We start from the raw sequence: 14,340 nt of genomic DNA, 5'->3' as shown, positions 1-14,340 counted from the left end.
CCAAGGCAAAGGCTTCATCCCACTCTAGGATTTGCAGGTGCTGCTGATTTTAACCCTTTGAGCCAGGCATGTGGAAGAAGAGTTGTCAAATTCTGACAGGGATTTTTGCTTCTGCCTAGCTCTCACTGAGGGTTTTCAGACAGCAGGCTTTACCTCGTGTTTACTGTGAGGATTTACTGCAAGTTCGAAGCTGCCCTCCCAAAAAAACACAAAAAATGGATTTTTTAAATTACCCATATAAATCAGGCTACAAAATGCACAATGAAAAACCTGAATTGTGTGTAAAGTGCTCGCCGATAGCTTGCAAGGTCTTTGGGGTAATCTGGCTGATATGTGAACACACACTCTCCATTCTGGAGGAGATGTGAGCTAAAAGCCCTGTGTGAAAAACTCCTGGGGATAAGACCACTTCCAGGCTGTTTCAGTTCAAGCTCCAAGTGGGGGAAATCATGAGCTGAATGGTTTTTCACACTAAATAAATAAATAAAATTCCTATACTTAGAAAGCTGGCATGTCAGGGTGAAGGCTAAGTTAGAATCCTGATTTGCTAGGTTTCTGTATTCAGGGGGTTTGTTTATATGGAGGAACATCCAGTTCTGTCCTGCTCTTTGCCTTTTATTTATTTAAATTATTTTTATCCCACTTTATAGCCCTCGGAGGATATCAGAGCTCCTTCAATAAAAGTTTCTTACAATAAAAACATAAGGCTAAATCTGGGAGATTATAGCATCCACATGGTGCTAGGATTATTCACAGTGCTTTGCCCTTGGTTCTCCCTGGGACCACCCATTAAGCAGTATTTCCCATTGAGGATCTCTGAGACTAGGGTTAATTAGGTGAAATTAACTTAGCCCATGAAGAAGGCAGGTCTTCCCTTGCTTTTTAAGAGATACTTGCTGTGCATAAATCAGCCTGTGAAGAAGCTTTTCCTGGCATGGAGCAAAACATGATTACCTACTCATTGCCACAGGGAAATTAATAATAAGAATAAGAATAAGATGTATATACCGCTTTTCAACAAAGTCCCAAAGCGGTTTACATAAGGAAATAAGAATAAATAAAGATGGCTCCCTGTCTCCAAAGGGCTCACAATCTAAAAAGAAACATAAACCAGCAACAGCCACTGGGGGGATGCTATGCTGGGGCTGGATAGGGCCAGTTGCTAGCCCCCTGCTCAGTAAAGATAATCACCACTTTTAAAAAGTGCCTCTTTGCTCAGTTAGCCGATTAACTAACAGTTAGTAACATGTAGTAACTAACTGTTAACTAACAGCCATTTTGTTGATTACGTTTATTCAGCTGTTCTTCTGCTGGAGCTCTTAGCGGGCTATACAAAAATATTAAGCTAAACTAAAACATTTAATAAATAAAAACAAAACAGAGAAGCAGTTACATTATCTCATAGGTGGCCTAATCCTTTACATCAATATTGAAATGGCCATACTTTCCCTCTGGAAACCCATAATTATTTATTTTGTGAGGCAACCTCACAGTTTCCATTACTGCTTGCAAAAGGGCCTTTCCCTTAAATGCCTGCAAAACGGTCTTCTCAGGCCTAGTCCTGTGCAAGGCCTATAATAACCAACCATTATACTCACATTTTGTGGCTATTTCCAATGGAGATACAGCAGTACAGCCACCATGTGAGGATCCCATCCTCATTGTCACAGGTAAATGCACAGGCCACATACAACACTGAACAATAATCCACAGCAGCGATGTCTTTATTAAACAAACAGATTGCTAGACAGCTTGTTGGATCTAAAAGCTGAACAATCACAGAAGTCCCTAGAGAATTTGCAGGGACATACACAACAGCATTGACAGGAATACAGAAATGATGGCCCTCTCTGGGGAAGAAATGCCAAAGGCAAGGGGGCTACTACAGAGAAGCCTCTGTTTCTAGTTAAAAGGATAGCTACAGGAATTGATCCAAAAGTTGTCAGCCACAAACTGATCACCTCTCTTAAGGGCAAACACAGGAACAAGTACCAGAAAATGAGAAACATATTGAGAAACATTTCTCAAAAGAGTACACCATCTCCATGGTTTTAAAAGCTTCACCTGTGGCTTTCTGCAGAACAAGCGGCTGTTACAGACACAAGAGCAGGCCAGCTTTGCTGAATTGGATAGATCAGTTTGCAGTCCTTATTAGGAGAGAAAAAATTCATAGCACACATGTCCATGTGAATGACTGCACATGTGTTCATTTTAAACGTCAGCATGGGCTAGGGCTGCCAATTCTGACTGAAGTTATTCCTGGACACTTTGTTTTCCCAGTATTTTTCTCAATATCAAGCCATTAAAATCTCCATGACTGCTTTCAATAGTCACCAGGAGATTGATAGCCATTCCTGGAGACACCAGACCAATCCTGGAGGGTTGGCAACCCTAAGCTGAGGAGGACGGGACCCCTCAAAAATGCAGAGTGCAGATCACGAGTATTGCTATACACATGCTGGATGTGTGAATAATTGTATAGGCTGGCTTGAAGATACTTCATGGTTATGCATGATAAGGATGTGTACATGTCATGAGGATGCACATCCTACCAACACCCCAGGCACGCCAGGGAGCTTTTCCCTAATCTTGCAGGGGGCAGTTTGTCTGTCCAAATATTTGCTCCAATTAGTATTTGGGTTGCATGTAGAGGAGCAGTTCGGATAGCACCCCTGCCAAGCGATTAGGGAAAGGAGCCCTAAAGTTGGGAAGAGGAAGGATGTGTGTGTTCACATGTCCATTTTGCGTATGCTGGGGCTGGCAGACAAAGTATCATCCAAACCAGCCCTATGTTGCTACAGATCACATCTATGCACACACCGTACACAGACACTACACATGTTGAACATAATCTTCACAGTAGCAGTAGTAATCTAAGTAGATATTTCACTACACTACAATTAATATTTTTCAGCAAAAGTCCCCAAAGCAGACTCACAACCAATCAACAAAAAATAATATAGTATATAAATAAGCAAATGAAATGGCACCCTATCCCCAAAATGGTCACAATCTAAAAAAGAAACACAAGATAGACACCAGCAGCAGCCACTGGAGGGATGCTGTGTTGGGGATGCATAGGGACAGTTGCTCTCCCCCTGCTAAAGAGAATCGCCACCTTTTAAAAAGGTGCCTCTTTGCTCAGTTAGCAGGGGTACCTGAGTGGATCCTGAGTGGGCAGAGAGTTCACACGTCCCCTGGATGCAATCTGAGTGGATCCTGTGAGCAGAGCATCCACAATGTGTACCCAACATGGCATGCAAACACTGCTGTAGCTCAGTGGTACAACATCTGCTTTCTACGCAGAAGGTTCCGATTCAATCCAGGGGCATTGCTACTGCTAGGTATTTAAAAGATCCAGGATCCAGGCCCACAGACCCCCTGTTAATAATCACATTTAATTATAGCCCTTCAAGAATAATTATGTCTGTTTTTGTAAAGTCTCTGATATTATTAGAATGCAGCACCTATGAAGGTGGAAACAACAGAGAGCTCGGTGAGGCTAGGAGCTCTCTCCCATGTTCTATGCAAGTGCCTGCACTTCCTTCCTGGAAGAGGTCGTGGAGAAGAAAGATGGTTCATGAGATTCAGGGCTCTGAGCAATTCATTGAGGGCCTGTGCTGCTCCATGGCGGGCCACCCCCTAATGATGCCCTTGGTTCAACCCCTGGCATTTTCAGGTGTGTCATCAAGTCGATTTTGACTCCAGAAGCCCACCGAGCCCTGTGGTTTTCTTTTGGTAGAATACAGGAGGGGTTTGCCATTGCCTCCTCCCACGCAGTATGAGATGATGCCTTTCAGCATCTCCTTACATCGCTGCTGCCTGATATAGGTGTTTCCCATAGTCTGGGAAACATACCAACGGGGATTCGAACCAGCAACCTTCGGCTTGTTAGTCGAGCATTTCCCCGGGCTGAGGAAAATACCTGCTTGAAACCCTGGAGAGGAGCTGCCAGTCAGAGTAGGCAGTTTCATTCAGGCATTACACTGTATGTGCATACAGGTGTCTATATGTGTATGTTTTGGTGCAAACGAACGACTGTACTTAGGTCCACTTTGGCGAGGGACGAGGCCCCATCAAATGCAGCGTACAGATAAGAATTATACTGCTGTATGTGCATTCAGCATAACATGTGAAAAACTGTACATGCACTGCACCTAAGATGTATGTATGTATGTAGCGCGTGAATAGGATAATTTGTTGCATGAACTTCACACACAGCATTCCTTGGGCAAGGCTGATTTCTCCCCTGGGTTTACGCGCGGCCACCAGATGGCTCCAGTTTGCTACCTCGCAAAGGACTGTACGCAAAGTTGTTCCTCCTTTCCTTTCCTTCTCTCGTTCTCCCTTCAGCGACCTGGTGGGCTGAGCTTCCTAGATCCGATGCTGCAAGATCCGGTCAGCGGCGTCTATGGAGATGAGACCCTGTACTCTCGGATGCTTTTGCACCCAGCCTAGGGGGCGTGAGACTCTGGGAGGGGGACAGTCCTGAGAGGCGAGGGGTGGGAGGGCTGCATTTTCAACTCCTCCTCTCTTTTGCCCCCCACCTCCCTGCAGAGGCCCGAGGAGTCCTGCAACATTTCGGAAACTGGCCCAAATATCATAGTTTAATGCGCCTGCAAGAGGGAGAGATCCGAGCTGCAAAAGGTAACCGAGGTTTGCTGGACAAATGATTTGGAGGAATGGAGATAACGAGGGTCAAACTAGGTTGGAAGAGGGATGGGGGATGCGTGCGCTTCCTCGGAAGGAACTTCCTAGGAGTTTCCTCCGCCTCTTCTCCTAGGGACGGGTCGGGTGGGGCTGATAAAAAGACACAGGATTGGTACTATCAGAATACGGGGTGGAGAGGAACAAAAGAGAAAAAGAATCTTTGAAAATATTAGACAGACCTGAGTGGGTGGAGAGGCTCTGAAAGCAAAGCACATCAAAACAACGTGCCAAAGAAGTGGTTGCAACTGTAAACAAGGGGTGAAATGTAAACCGCCGTGTGAGTTTCAGAGACACTTCGGTGCTGTACAAGTGCTGCATTTTGCATTGCAAAATTGTTGCAGCTGGATCATCAGATGGCCCCCCAGAAAACTGGTTGAATGTGCAGCTGAAGGGGATGAGAAAAGAAAGTTGGCAACTGACTTCTCCAGTGATCCCTGCAGCTTGGCTGGGACTGAAAGGCGTCCCTGGATATGCTTCAGGTCAGATGTGTGTGTGAGGTGTTTGTGGTTTACTCCCTGGTGAGGAAAAGGAAACCTGGCCAGAGGCCCTCTCTTCTCTGCCTTGCTATAGATGATCCTTCCTCAGGAACGGAGAGATCGTTTAGATATTTGCTTGTAATGGGTCATGGGTTGTTTTGGGTGTGCATATGTGGACCTGACTTGAGATTGCAAATGTGCATCACCATGCACAGAAAGTCATGTGTCCTGGCTGTTGGTACATAAGAAGAGCCCTAGGGGATCAGGTGCAACGCCTATCTGATCTAGCATCCTGTTTCCCACAGTGGCCTGCCAAGATGCCTCTGGGAAGCCCTCAAGCAGGAGTTGAAAGCACAGTCCCTTTTCTGCCATTGCTCCCCTGCAACTGAGTTTCATAAAGGCATGCTGCCTTTGAACCTGGAGGTAGCATACAGCTAGCAAGACCAATAGCTATTGATAGACTGGCCTCTATGATTTTATCTAAACCTCTTTTCAAGCCACCGAAACCTCTTGTGGGTGTGAGTTCCATAATTTTTTGTCCAAAATTTCTTTTGGACAAAATTTCCTGACAGTCATTTTCATTGGATGACCTCTCGGGTCTATAGTGTTAGGGAGAGAGAGAAAATAAGTTATCTCTATCTACTTTCTCCACACCTTGAATGCTTATATAAACCTCTGTGACATCTCCCCTTCTTTGCCCTTTTTCTAAACTAAAAGAGAAGTGTGAATAAAATGTCAAAAGTCCGCCATAGCCCTATTTCCACAACCCCTTTCCCTCCCGAAAGAAAGACAGCCTTGATTAGGTGAAGTGGGAAGGCTTGGATGATACAAGATTGCCCATGGATGGTGGTGAGTGAGCATGGGTCTCCCCCCACTTTGAGCCAGTTGCAGAGCATTTGCTCCGTGTGTAGGTCAGATCACTGTCCTCTTCAGGTAGGACTGGGAAAACATTTGTCTCCGAAAACCTGGAGAACTGCTTCCAGTCACTGCGGACAGTACTGAGCTAGACAGACCAGTAATCTGATTTGGTATATGGTACTTTCATATGGAAACAGCCCTATTTAGACACTGAGGTGATGCCCATGGCCAGCCAAAACCGGGCTAAGGGAGCCCAGCCTGGTTTCGGCTGGTTGTGTGCAGCAACGGGAGTCACGTGTGGCAAGCCTGCTTAAAGGCCCCCCCCCCAAGTTAGCGGAGCGAGCACTCTGCTAACCCCGTTGATTGGATCGTGTGTCTGCAGCGGACACACACAGGGAGGGGATCCCCCAAGAATGTACCGTGCACTTGCGCAGTGCATTACTGAGGCTCTGGGGGTGGGGCACCACACAGAGCCTCTTCCCTCCACCCGACCCCTGGAGCTGCCGGGCGAGGTGCGGGCGGACGAGGTGCGGGCGGACGGCAGGAGAGCCGCTGCTCACCTGCGCCGCAAATCCGCCCGCACAGGGAACCCCCTCAGCTTGTCTGCGGTGAAGGGAAGGTCAATCCTCCTTCCCCACAGATAACCCTGGCAGCTCCCCTCACTGATCCTGAGGAGAGCTTCATTATGTTGTCCCTGTGTTCAGATGTCTTACATAGAAATCTGTAATTTGAACTCCTTATTGGTTTTTAGGAGAGCCCTGAAGACCTATCTGTTTGGCCTGGCCTTCTAGGGTTTTAAAATTATTTTAAAGGGTTTTAATTGTACCTGTTTTTTCAGGATTTTAAAATTGTTTTATTGTTTGATGATTTTGGTATTTTATAATTTTTAATTGTTGATTGTTTTTAACTGTCTTTGTTTTATTGTAACCGCCCTGAGCCAATTTTGGAAGGGCAGCATAAAATCAAATAAATAAATAAATATGTACATGGTTTTGTGTGAATGACTCTACCTGCCTTCACTTTAAAAGTGAACCTGGGTGCATGCCCCCTGAAATACAGGTGCAAAGTGTACTGCTGTAGCTGCATTTAACATAATATGAATAACTGTATACAGACCATAGGAACATATTTTGTTTGTTTGTTTGATTTCTATACTGCCCTTCCAAAAATGGCTCAGGGTGGTTTTCATTAAAACATAGGAAGCTGCCTTGTACTGAGTCAGACCATTGGTTCGTCTGGCTCAGTGTTGCCTACACTAACTGGCAGTGGCTTCTGCAAGGTTTCAGGCAGGAATCTCGCTCAGCCCTACCTGGAGATGCTGCCAGGGATTGAACTTGGGACCATCTGCATGCAAAGGCTCCACCTCCTGTACCTCCTGTTCGGGTTGAACATAGCATGTTAATAGGGTTGAACATAGCATGTGAATATCTCATGCAAATTGCCTCTTGAGTCATAAGCCCTTTTAGGGTCCCAGGTTTATTTATAGTTGCTGGTGAAATTGCTGTAAGGTACTCTGAGTCCAATAGTGCAGGGTGAGTAATGCCCTAAGCTGGGGTGCTGTTTCTCATTTCTCTCTGTGTGTGCCCAGGGCAGATTTTGGAGATGGGAAAGATTCTCAGCAAGATGTAGAGGCATCCACTTGATATATTTGAAGTGCCCTCTCAGAGGGGCTTTGTCAAGTCTCTCTCTTTGACCTGTTTTAAAGAGAACTTTTAAAAATCTCCTCTTTAAAGAAGATTTTAAAAACTAGCTGTAATCGAATCTCTGGTTTTAGTCCTACCTGCTGTTTTTATCTTGTGTATTATTTGTTGCTGTCTTGTCTTGTGTGTTGCTGTTCTTTATTGTGCATATTATGTTTTTACTCTTTTATTATAACCCACTCCAGTCAGCAGTGTGCTGGAGGGGCGCGATATAAATATTTTAAGTAAATACGTACTGTTCAAGATTAAATTGCAAAAAAGACATGCATTTACGGTGCATTAGATGGTTGCAGTTTTAACTGTTTGCTTTTTGAAACAAAGCTAAACCAAATGAGCAGAGGGACTTTTTCTTTTCAATGACAGTTTACTGACTCTCCTGGGGCAGGAAGTTCCACGTCCTGGGTACCACAACCATGAAGGCCCTTGACCATATTGGATGGTTAGGTTCATATTTATTTATTGTCATATTTTTATACCGCCTGATATGTAGATCTCATATGTGGGAGATGATCCTTTAAGGGTCCTGGTCTCAAGGCTTTAAAGGTGAAACGAGCACTTTGACCTGCACCTGGAAACAAACTCAAAAACAATGGAGTTGGTATGGAAGTGGAGTTCCAAGCTCCCCCAGAAACTAGAGAGTCAAGAGTTTGGCTGTTGCATTTTTAACCAGCTGCGATTTCTGAATGCTCTTTGAAACCAGTCTCACATGGCGTGTGTTACAGCAGACCTCAACAAATTTTCTTTGGCTCTAGGAGACAGCCCCCAAATTTAGGAGCCAGACTACTGCTACTACTACAACAAATATTTATATATTGCTCTTCAGCCAAAGTTCTCAAAGTGGTTTACACAGACAAATAAATAATACATAAATAAGATGGTCCCCTATCCCCAAAGGGCTCACAATCTAAAAAGAAACGTAAGGCAGATACCACCAGCAGCCACTGGAGTGATGCTGTGCTGGGGATGGATGGGGCCAGTTGCTCCCCCCCTGCTAAATTTAAGAGAATCACCACTTTAAAAGTTTGCTCAGTTAGCAGGGATTAGACAGCCCCGTGTTCCATGGGAGGGCAGACTCACCACTCACCCCCAGCAATGCCCTCCACAATATCGGGGGTTGCAGACCTGATGGCTTGCTTACACCCACCTTGCTTGGTCACTCCATCCATCACCTGGCTCAGGTACCACTCTTCAATTCCCAGGCCCCATGGTGAGTGCCTGGGAATTCTTCAGTCCTGTGTTACTCAATGTAACTAAGACAGGTGTGACATTCTGTGCATCATCAAAACAGTGACAGCAGTGGTATTAATTCAGATCTCACAGGTCTTTTCAAAGAAACACTGGGGGGGGGGGGGAATTCTTGCTTCTGACAGGCATGTTTGGCAGGAAGTCAAAGTAAACCTGAATCCTGAAGGATTTTTTCAGTGAACCAGAACTGAACTCGCGTCTAAAGTATCTTGGTTGCCTTGAACATGAACCAAACTTGAGCCCCAAAACACAAGAGGTGGTAACGCAGGGGTTTTCAGACTTGGGTCCCTAGATGATGTTGGACTACAACTCCCATCATCCCTACCCACAATGACTGAAGGATGATATCTGGGGACCAAAGTTTGAGAACCCCTGTGGTAACCAATACAAAATACATGGTGGAATTGTATGATTCATGTTTTATTTTTCCATGTTTTATCTTGTGTGTGTTTTGTTTGTAAAACCCTTTAAAAAATAAAACGCTTTCAAAGATTATACTTATTTTTCCTCAAGTTAATATCATTATTATATTCATGTTATAGGGCACTTTGCAAGCAAAAGAGCTCACTATTATTCATCATGAAATATATCTAAACTGGTTCAAACCACTTTTAAATTTAGGAGCTGACATAAAGCACAAGCATGCATCAGTCCAGGAACACTACAGACTCCCCAAATGATGCAAACACAAACATGGTACAAATGATGTTACCAAAGAGCAAGCCCATTGTAAAGGGCCAGTGTGGTGTAGTGGTTAGAGTGCTGGACTAGGACCAGGGAGACCCGAGTTCAAATCACCATTCAGCCATGAGACTTGCTGGGTGACTCTGGGCCAGTCACTTCTCTCTCAGCCTAACCTACTTCATAGGTTTGTTGTGGGGGGAAACTTAAGAATGTAGTACACCGCTCTGGGCTCCTTGGAGGAAGAGCGGGATATAAAATGTGTTAAAAAAAACCCAAAACAAATGATGGGCTTACTCTTGTGTAATGCCATTTGCAGAGTTTGTGCAGTTGCACAACTTGTGTGCACACAGCATTACTGGGCTGATTTATCCTTGTGCGGAGTGTCAGCCAGGATTGGAGCTGGAGAATTGAAAAATGCTGATGAGCTTGAACGAACACCTAATTCAGATTTTCAGTGGTTTGGATTCTTTTGGGGAATCAATAAAGTGGTCAGAAATGGTATAGTGCTCCTGAAGAAATAATTACATGTGATTGAATAAGAGAAAGGGGAGGAGCTTCTGGTTTGCATACTGAAGGTCCCAGGCTCATTCCCAAGCATCACCCAATCAGGAGCATTTCCAGACAGCAGGCTTGACTGCAGGTTTACTGGGAGGCTTTACTGTGATTTTAAATTTGCCCAAAAAAACTGATGCAGAAAGTGGATTTTTTTTAAACCTTGGACATAAATTTTGCTACACTCCAACGTGCACTGAAAACCCCGAATTGTGTCTGGAGTGCTCCCCAATAGCTCGAGGGACTTTGGAGTAAATCTGACTAATATGTGAATGCACACCCTCCATTCCGGAGGAGAAGCGAACTAAAAAGCCTGTCTGGAAATGCTCCAGGCAGGGCTGGGAAGTTCCCTCTGAAAACCCTGGAGAGCCACTGCTAGTCAGTATAAACAGTAGGGATGTGCACGAATGGTCTTTGGCACCGGCGGGGGTAGTACTTTGAGGGCGGGGGAGGGTGTACTCACCCCACCCCCCTGCCACGTTTCCCCCGCCGGCGCTCTGTAAATTTCAAGCCCCTCAGGGCGGCAGCGTTCCTCCCTGCTGCCCCGTTCCCCCCGTCGGCCGGAAGTGGCCGGAAGATACGAGCATGTGTGCACCCGTCGTGCGCGCACATGCACGGCAGACGGGAATGCACACAGCAGACGGGCGCACGGGCGCATGACGGGCACACGTGCGCTTGCCACTTCTGGCCAACGGGGGAAACGGGGTGGCAGGGAGGAACGCTGCCGCCCCGAGGGGCTTGAAATTTACAGAGCGCCGGCGGGGGAAACGCGGCGGGGGGGTGAGTACACCCTCCCCCGCCCTTAAAGTACTACCCCCACTGGTGCCAAAGCACCGAATACCGCCCCAGCGCCGAAACATCAAAACGGGCACATGCCTAATAGACAGTGCTGAGCTAGATGACCACGAGCCTGATTCCGTATAAGGCAACTTTCTGTGATAAGATCAAGGGAGCCAGGGAGGCGGGGGCTAGTCTTGGGTTAAGATAAATAGGGTATTTTGTTTTATTACTTTTAAGGTACTTTTTCCTCTGGTTTCTGCAGGGGGAAATGCCTTGTTTTTTCCTGTTTGCAGGAAAGATGTTCTGCTTTTTCTTTTCTTTTTTTCCTGCTGTGATTAGAATAGGAATGGCAAGTGTGGGGGGTATGATATGTGGAAAAAAAATTTTTTTTTAAGAAAAGCAAACTACCCCTTCTGACATCACCCTTTTCTCCCTGACAGATTGGCAAAATGATGTGTGTGTTTGTCTTTGGAACATTCCCTCCCCCTGGGGGAAGAGAGATGGTGGCAGCGGAGCCAGTTCAGGTAGAGGACTGATCGGGGGAACTAACACTAGTGGTTTAAAAATAAAATAAGAGAGACATGCGAAGGGGGGGAAGTGATCAAGCAAATTTTTTATTTTCTTCTTCTTTCAGGCACTGCCGTTTTCCTTTGAGGAGGTGGCTGTGTATTTCACCGAGGAGGAGTGGGCCCTTCTGGATACGGAGCAGAGGGATCTGTACTGGGATGTCATGCAAGAAAACTATGAGAATGTAGCCTCCTTGGGTAAGAAGTACTGTCCACCCCTTTCTTTGGTCATTAGTTGTTGTGGCATCTGTGAAACACTGGACACAGGAAGCCGCCGTAAATCGAGTCAGACCCTTGCGCCATCTAGCTCAGTGTTGTCTACACTGACTGGCAGCGGCTTCTCCAAGGTTTCGGTCAGGAGTCCTTTCCAACCCTACCTGGAGATGCTTTCAGGGAGTGAACCTGGGGTCTTCTGCATGCAAGCAGATGCTCTACACTGAGCTACGGCCCTATCCCCCTACCGAACAAGGATGCAGGGGGACCATAGCACAGTGGAAGAGCACCTGCTTTGCATACAGGAGGTCCCAGGTTCAAGCCCTGGCAACATCTGCAAGTAGGGCTGGGAAAGACTCCTGCCTGAAACCTTGGGGAGCTGCTGCCAGTCAGTGTAGACAGTACTGAGCTGGGGTGTAGCTATAATTGAGTAGATCAGGGTTTCTTAACCTTGGGCCCCCAGATTTTTTTGGACTACAACTCCCATCATCCTCAGCCACAAAGGCTATGTCTGGGGATGGTGGGAGTTGTAGTCCAACAACTTCTGGGGGACCAAGGTTAAACCCTGGAGTAGATGGGTTCAAAGAACCCGGGCCCCCAGCTCCGTCTTTCCCTCTTCTTTTCATTATCTCCCTCACTCCGAGGGACCGCCACAGAGAGGGGTGAAGACAGGCCCCCTCTCCCCTAGCTGCTCCCCTGGTACTGAGCCAGATAGGTCTGACTTGGTATATGGCAGCTTCCTACAGATTGGGATTCTAACATAAAACTCTACAACCGGCCCACAAAATTAGGCAGAGACCTGATCAAAGGCAGCCTTTTCAGATATTACTGTGTGTGTGTGTGTGTGTGTGTGTGTGTGTGTGTGTGTGTGTGTGTGTGTGATTATATACACAAGTGCTTTGTGATATATACATGTTCTTGTATTAATGGCATTACATGCGTTTGATTTAAAAGTGAAGCTGGGTGCAGGCTTCCTGAAATGCAGGGCACAGACAGGAAGTATACTGTTGTACATGTGTTGACTATAATGTGTGAGTAATTCTACATGCATACAGATTTGTATGTGTGTACACTTTGCACAGGCTATGTGTGTGTTGAAGATAAAGTGTGGATAAGGCTAAAGAGTACTCCTGTTTTACAGGAATGGGACACAGAGGCTAAATGATAAGTAATCTGTACAAGGTTAGCCATGGTAGATAACTGAGGTTTCTTTAAATTTATTTATTTATTTATTACACTTTTATACCACCCCACGCTCGTGTCTCTGGGCGGTTCACAATGATAAAACAGTTACAACACATGTAAAAAAACATAAAAACACAACAATTTGAAACTAACAATTTAAAAATCAACCACAGAATTAAAACCTGTACATTATTAAGAAGCTGAAAAAGCCTGAGTAAAAAGATGGGTTTTAAAATATTTTTTTTTAATTGTCAGAGATGGGGAGGATCGTATCTCAATAGGGAGCATATTCCATAGTCCCGGGGCAGCAACCGAGAAGGCCCGTCTCCGTGTGGCCGCCAGACGAACTGGCGGCAACTGGAGACGGACCTCCAGAGACGACCGCAATGGACGGTGGGGCTCATAGTGCTGTAAAAGGTACCCAGGACCTTGGTACAGTCGGGCGCTGGAGGATGGTTTTTGTTTTTTAAAATTTTAACTTGCAGTTAAAACTGAACAGCAATGAATTTTAACTGTTGCTGTTAAAATATTGGGAGTCAGACACCTTTGCCTATCTATTGCAGATCGCCTACGGTTGTATCCTTTGCTAACTTTAATGTGTCAGGACTTGACAGGGGCATAGTGAGGGGAGAAGGGGGCCGTGTTTTCCCCAATCGCAGGGGCACCTCTGTGTGGCGCACGCCCTTATGCGTGCACACACACCCCACCCACCTGGCTTCCCCCATCCTCCTGCCAGCAGCCCAGCCAATGGGATGACTGGGGGGCAAATAGCCAAAAGAGGCAGCTGGCAGCATTCACCCCTGCTGGTCGGGCTCTGCCCATCCTCCTTCCATCAGCCGGGCTCCCAGCTGAGAGAAGTTGGATGGGGGAAGTCAGGTGAGTGGGAGGCGGGTGTGACCTCCTTCCATCACCCAGGACTCGAGCCCGGCTGATGGGAGGAGGACAGGCAGAGCCTGGCCAGTGGGGCTGCGCTCTGCTAGCCATCTCCGGCCACTTGCCATCCACTCTTCCATCAGCTGGGCCCTCGGCCAATAGGAGGAGGGCACCCACATGCTCCCCATGGGCCGCGTGTGTGCCCTCCTTCCATATGCTGTCTGGTGGAGGGGGAGTGGCTGAAGGAAGCCGGCTGCAGCCCCAGTCAAGCGAAAGGAGGAGCTCGGCGGCTCCTGGAAGCTCAGCGGCTCCCACAAGCAGGGCAAACGAGTTCTTTGAACCCATCTGTTGTATTACAGCTCCACCCCTAAGACTCATATTAGTCAGACTGGAAAGCAGTCATGGCCAGCGGGGACAGTTCAGTCTGTACCTGAAGGACAATTAACTCTGAACTGAGAAGCCAGGCCAGAGTTGGTGGTTTTTTTAGCACTAAGTAGA

At 46.5% G+C, this 14,340-nt stretch overlaps 1 protein-coding gene across 11 annotated transcripts in view; it reads left to right on the top strand.

Moving 5' to 3' along the window:
• Nucleotides 1-4,352: 4,352 nt before the first annotated feature.
• Nucleotides 4,353-14,340, top strand: part of LOC128343051 (zinc finger protein 436-like) — a 52,700-nt gene continuing 42,712 nt past the window's right edge. For 5 of the 11 annotated variants that reach the window (XM_053291471.1, XM_053291480.1, XM_053291478.1 and 2 more), the window contains exons 1-4: nt 4,407-4,647; nt 5,052-5,189; nt 11,446-11,529; nt 11,640-11,769. In XM_053291471.1, the coding sequence (XP_053147446.1) occupies nt 5,181-5,189; nt 11,446-11,529; nt 11,640-11,769 (223 nt within the window). In that variant the 5' untranslated portion in view covers nt 4,407-4,647; nt 5,052-5,180. The other 6 variants (XM_053291472.1, XM_053291473.1, XM_053291476.1 and 3 more) reach the window with 6 other exon arrangements.

Source organism: Hemicordylus capensis, chromosome 2, assembly GCF_027244095.1.
Source record: "Hemicordylus capensis ecotype Gifberg chromosome 2, rHemCap1.1.pri, whole genome shotgun sequence".
NCBI classification, from domain to species: Eukaryota; Metazoa; Chordata; class Lepidosauria; order Squamata; family Cordylidae; genus Hemicordylus; species Hemicordylus capensis.
This window is presented reverse-complemented; position numbering and strand designations above follow the sequence as displayed.